The 5,972-nt window shown below is 45.7% G+C and overlaps 1 protein-coding gene across 1 annotated transcript in view; it reads left to right on the top strand.

Moving 5' to 3' along the window:
* Window positions 1-2,304: 2,304 nt before the first annotated feature.
* SCN10A (sodium voltage-gated channel alpha subunit 10) overlaps window positions 2,305-5,972 on the top strand; it is a 99,851-nt gene continuing 96,183 nt past the window's right edge. The window contains exons 1-3 of the mRNA XM_069084572.1: window positions 2,305-2,592; window positions 4,078-4,196; window positions 5,767-5,847. Coding sequence (XP_068940673.1) covers window positions 2,305-2,592; window positions 4,078-4,196; window positions 5,767-5,847 — 488 coding nt within the window. The remainder of the gene's footprint in view (window positions 2,593-4,077; window positions 4,197-5,766; window positions 5,848-5,972) is intronic.

Below are 5,972 nucleotides of genomic sequence, written 5' to 3'. Positions count from 1 at the left end.
TGACTACCACAGACAGGTTCTTTGCTCAAAGCTGCAGCCAGCACAATGCCAGGAAAGATGGCAAACACTTTAAAAGATTTGTCAGGTGATTGATAATGGCTATAGTTTAAATATTCAACAGGGCAATCACGGAGTCTTCTGGCATGAGAAGCTTCTCTGTGACAGCCAGAGTCTCCCCCAGGGACCCACAGGCTGCTACCATTGTAAGAGAAGACATCATGGGTCTTAAGGAGCCCCTCCCTACTCAAGGTCTCACTGTGGTGTGGACTCACAGTTAGCCCTGGTCTCCCAGTGGCCATGCTAATTGTGAGCTAGTTCTGATGTGTGCTACCAAGCTAGAAAATGTCAAGTATGGTCTGGCTACAGCCCATGCTCCTGCTGTCCAAGGATCAGCCTGACCAGCTGTGAAAAGGGACTCCACTGGAGGCAAGGAATGAATTTCTCTTCCACAAAAACTCTAAAATCCATATTCTAAGTCATACCTCGATGAGGCCTTTGGCAGGGTAAAAGACCTGGGTCAAAATTAAAACTGTGGCTTGTTGGACTGAAGGAAGTTGCCCAGAAATGAACCCAACAAACCAGTTTAGCCCACGTAAGGGAGAGTTCCACAAGAACATTAGTGCACAAAACAAACTAAATACAAATTACATTTGTCATCTTGGGGCCATCCCTAACCAAAGAGAGATACCCGGTCTGGAGCCTTCGCCTCAACTACGCTTGCAGAATCAATTGATTCAATTCAATTGTATTGGACTCAATTAAATTAGACAACTATATTAAATGCCTACTATGTGCCATGCATTGTGTCAGAAGGTCAATCAATCAGCAAGCATTTATTAAGTACTTTACTATGTACTAAGAAGTATGTTAGATGCTAAAGACCAAAATAGTCCCTGCTCTCAAGGAGGTCACATTTTGGTCCTGGGGGGCTGGAGGGTTTGGGAGACCACAAGTACACAGAGAAGTAAGCCTCTCCCCCAAACCCAAGCATACAAAATAACTAGAAATTTGTATGCGTGTATAGGATGGAGTTATAGGGATTGATAATCATAATAATAGCTGGGCATTTATAGCACATTTTAAGGTTTGTAAAGTGCTTTGCAAATATTTCATTTGAACCTCAGAACAACCCTGGAAGGTAGGTACTATTATCATCCTGATTTTACAAATGAGGAAATTTAGGCATGCAGAGGTTAAGTGGCAAAGTCACACACAGAGTATCTGAGACTGGATTTGAATTCAGATCTTCCTGACTCTGGATTTGGAGCTCTATCCACTGTGCCATCTGGGGTTAGAATGAACAAACTGGGAAATCAAGAGAGGCCTGATACAGGAGGTGGCATTTGAAGAGTTCTATGGCTTCCAAGGGTGGTGCTAGGTGGCGCCATAGTGGATAGAGGATCAGGCCTGCAGTTAGGGAGATGAGCCTTCCTGAGTTCAAATCTGGCCTCAGACACTTACTGGCTGTGTGACCCTGGGCAAGTCACTTCACCCTGTTTGCCTCAGTCTCTTCATCTGGAAAATTAGCTAGAGGAGGAAATGGCAAGCCACTCCCATATCTTTGGCAAGAAAATCCCAAATGGGGTCACGAAGAATAAGACACGACTAAAACAATAACTGACCAACAACAAAGGGCTTCCAAGGGGTAGAGGTGAGTCCAGCCTAGAGTTTATGAAGGAGATTGATGGGAAATAAGCTTGGGGAAGAGGCTGGAGCCAGGCGGTGAAGGTTTTTTAATTCTAAACAAAGGGTTTGCTTTTAGAAGTTTGCCTTGGCAGCTTGGGGAGGGGGATGCTTGAGGCAGGGAGACGCCTTAGACGGCTCCTGCAAGAGTCCAGGCAGGAGGTGAGCAGGGTCTGAGTTCAGCCTGTGGTTCAGTGGGTGTAGAGAAAGGCTTGGAGGTAAGAGAAAAAGAGTGTAGAATGTGGGCTCCTTGAGGGCTGAGTCTGTGTTCTGGCTTTTCTTTTTATTTCCAGCACTCAGCACGATGCTTGGCACATCGTAAGTACTTAATAATACTTGTTGATTGACTGACTGAGGAGAGTAAAGAATCAAGGGAAACTCCAAGGTTTCTGCTCTGTGTGTCTGGAAGGATGGGGGTGCCCCTGACATTTGAAGAAGGCTGGTGTTGGGGGCGGAGGGTGGAGAATGAGTTCTTCCTTGGTCATGCTGAGCTGGAGATGTCCAAGGGTACACCACCACTGCCTAAGCTGATGTTCTCTTGTCTTCCAGTTCCCAGACATTGTGGTCACTACTATCCTTTTTACTAGGAGTTAGAAGCTCTTCCTGAAGAAGAATGAGAAGATGGAAAACCCCTTTGGCTCCCTGGAGACAAACAACTTCCGCCCTTTTACTCCTGAATCTCTGGCTGCCATTGAAAGGCTGATTGAGGAGGAGAAGCATCAGAACAAGGTGAAGGAGAAGGAACATGAGGAGGAGGGGAAGGAAGAGTCAAAGGTCAAAGTTGAGAAGCCCCGACCCCAACTGGACCTAAAAGCCTGCAACCAGTTGCCCAAGTTCTATGGCGAGCTCCCCCCAGAATTGGTGGGTGAGCCACTGGAGGATCTAGACCCTTTCTACAGAAATTACAGGGTAAGACCCCATGCCCTAGAGCCTGGTTCCAGTGGCAGTTTTGTGCTTGTACTGATACTGCCTGCCTCTTGGACTGGGGGACCCAAGAGTCTGGCCACAGGTCCTTTGGACCACATTGCAATGCTTTTGGCCCCCTTTCCTGTGACCCAAGGCTTTTGTGATCAAGATGACATGCCATTCAGTCTTCAAAAGCCACACAAAGTCAATTCACGGTAGCTCTCCCTCTTTCTTGTGTTTATAGTGAATTCTAGTGGCTCATTTTGCTAACTAACTCCCATAAATGAAACAGAAAGAGGCCATGTTAGAGCTTTGACTCAGTCCCTCAGGCCATCACTGTGACTTTGAGGGTTTGGACCCAGTAATCAAGGGTCCAGGTCCCAAAAGAAATTAGACCCTGAGCCTAAAGACAGTCAAGGTTGGCGGCCTTCCATGTTGTGTGACTCACCTTGTCACGTCCCCCTTGACCTTGGTCTTTCACCTTCATAGGACAGTTGATCTGTGGATGCAGATGGGAGGAAGGAACTCAGATGCAATGTCTCTATAAGCATAGTTACCTTTCTAGGGAATATGACCCAAAGTTTTGTGCTGTAACCTTGTTGGTTTTCACTCTTTAAGATGGCCCCAAGCTGAACAGTCAGTCAATGGTAGAGGATTCCCATCTCCTAGGACACTGTCTATGTGGGGTGCCCTGGATGAGTCAGGCACAGGACGGTTTTTGATGTTGGTGACAGACTGAGTTGAGTGCTTGCTGCCAGTTGGAGGAAGGGAGAGGAGTGGGGTAGGAAGGGCAGGAGCAGCAGGAAAGGATTAGAGGGGCCAGAGAGGAAGAGAAGGTAGTATGTATGGCTTTGGGAAGCCCGACTCACCATCACACCTGGTTGTCCTCTATACCCACATGTTCTTATGTTCCTGACTGAACCAAAGGACAGTGCTGAAACCAGGCCTGCTCAGGAAGAAGCTTGGTTTCAGCCTGGGCTGGACCTTTCATTTTTCACTATTTTGACACACGATTTTATCATTGTTTAGACAATGATTTCATCAGAGTGGGGGTGTCCCAGAATGGAAACTCCATCCATTAGTGCAGATTGGCACCTGAGAGTTGCCTGGAGCACCGGGAAGTGACTTGTCTAGGGTCTCATAGTCATTATGTGTCAAAGGAAGGACTCTAATTCGGGGCTTTCTAACACCAAGACTGGCCTTCTGTCTTGACGCCATGCTGTCTAAGCATCACTTTACCTCATTGAAATCCTTGACTTCAGTGGTGGCTGGTTTAAATAGATAATGCTCATAGCTCACTGTTGGGGCCCTTGGGAGTAATGTGGCCACATGGTGCCTTTCTAGCTGGTCATTAGAAGGAACCTGACTTCCCTGGCCATTCTCTACTCTTGCCTTCTGCACTGGGATGGGTAGATGGGTAAAGAAGTTCTCTTGTTCTGCAGGTCTGCCTGGTTACTTGGGTTTGATTTTGTTTTTGTGTTTTAACAGACATTTATAGTCCTAAACAAAGGGCGAACCATCTTCCGTTTCAGTGCTACCCGGGCCTTGGGCCTCCTCAGTCCTTTCCATCCCCTCAGGAGAACTGCCATCAAGATATCGGTCCATTCATATCCTTTCTCCTAAGACTCCTCCTCTAAGGGAAGTCAAGTGTGTCTGGGTCTTTGTGCCACATGTCTCTTACATCTGTTTGAAAGGGAACATTGAGCTTGCCTCAAAAGCAAAACAATCCTGCAATGTTTTTTTTTTTAAAGAGCAGAATTAAAATGGGAGACATGCTGACTCTGATGATCTGCAGAAAAGGGAGTTGCCATACCAGGAATTCCCCATACTAATGAAATCACAGATGCACTCTAAAAAACCCCAAGATGGAAACAGCCCATTTAATAATAATAGCTAACATTTATAAAGCACCTACTATGGTATTCTGCTAAGTGCTTTACAAATAGTATCTCACTTGATCCTCAAAACCATTGTGGGAGATAAGTTCTATTATATACCCATTTTATAGATGAGGAAACTGAGGCAGACAGAGGCCAATTGACTTGCCCAGGATAATATAGTCAGTGTTTGAGGCTGGATTTGAATTAGGTCTTCCTGACTTTGGAGTCAATGCTCTATCCACTGAGTTCCCTAACTGCTTCTGCACCTTCAAAAATATGTTTTTTAATAACAGACACTCACCTAGTTTGCAAGAACAATTATTGATGAAGGAAGCTCCCAAAGGCACAGTGGGGTGCATTCTTCCCTCCATTTACTTCTCTTTGCCAGCAACAGCTTCAGGCAGCGTCCTGATAAAAATTCCACTGGGGTGGGGGGATGACCAAATACAAAAACTAAATTGTCACTTGCTGTTCTAAGGGGACTAATTTATTGTAAATTTAACCGTTCCCTAAGTACTTCGTTGTTGGGTTTCTCCTAGCCCTTTAAGAGCACATTTGGGGGGCGGCCAGGTAGAACAGCGAGTAAGAGCACCGGCCCCAGAGTCGGGATGACCTGGGATCGAATCTTGGCTCAGATACTTAGCACCCATTCAGAAACACCTGGCCGTGTAACCTTGAGCAAGTTACTTAACCCCAATTGCTTTAAAAAAAAGAGCACATTTGCTTGCTATTCATTGATCCAAGTCATTCCATTGCTCTGAACCTCAGTGTCCTCCATCTATAAAATGGGGGTAATAATGTGATGTGGTGTGGCTTATGTGAGAGCATGTTCTAAAATATCCTTGCAAACATGAAAGTGCCATGTAGATATTTTTCATTATTATTCTTGTTTTTTTAATTTTAATTATTAGTAAAGCAAATCCTTCTCCATATCAATCAAATGGTCTTTTGACCATTTGAAACTCTTCCCCTCACGTTTTCCTCTCAGTACCTGTTTCCCGACAGCAGGTTCCCTGATAGCAGTGAGTGCAGCTGCATTCTGAAATCTAGTCTTGTCTCCTTGGAGTGTGGGCACACTGAGGAAGGCTGCCCTTCTGGCCAAACAAGTGTCCAGTGAAGGGAATTTCAGGCAGCATATCTAAGGAAAGCTTCCAGGCTCTCCCTCCTGCCCAACACATACCTGTTGGAGCTGTCCATTGGATCATGAACAAGCAGATTTGGAGAAGAAACTCCAGGAAGTGGGCTTCCTGCCACCACTGAGATCAGTCATGCTTTCTCCTTAACAAATCCTCTTCACCCTGTTCAGTTTCTTCATTATGATGACGATTGTGGTCAACTGTGTGTTCATGACCCGGAGTGAAACTCCACAGACTATTGAGTAAGTCATTTCCCCTCATTCCCCAGCAGCAGCTTTTGTTTTCCTTTTATCTCCCCCTCCCCTACACTTTCTTCGTTTCCCCACCCCCTTCTCTGCCTGATATTCTGTCAATAATATAAATGGAG

The sequence above is a fragment of the Petaurus breviceps genome, unplaced genomic scaffold (assembly GCF_028583685.1).
Source record: "Petaurus breviceps papuanus isolate PSGF00001 unplaced genomic scaffold, PetGlider_PUasm1.0 174, whole genome shotgun sequence".
NCBI lineage: Eukaryota > Metazoa > Chordata > Mammalia > Diprotodontia > Petauridae > Petaurus > Petaurus breviceps.
This window is presented reverse-complemented; position numbering and strand designations above follow the sequence as displayed.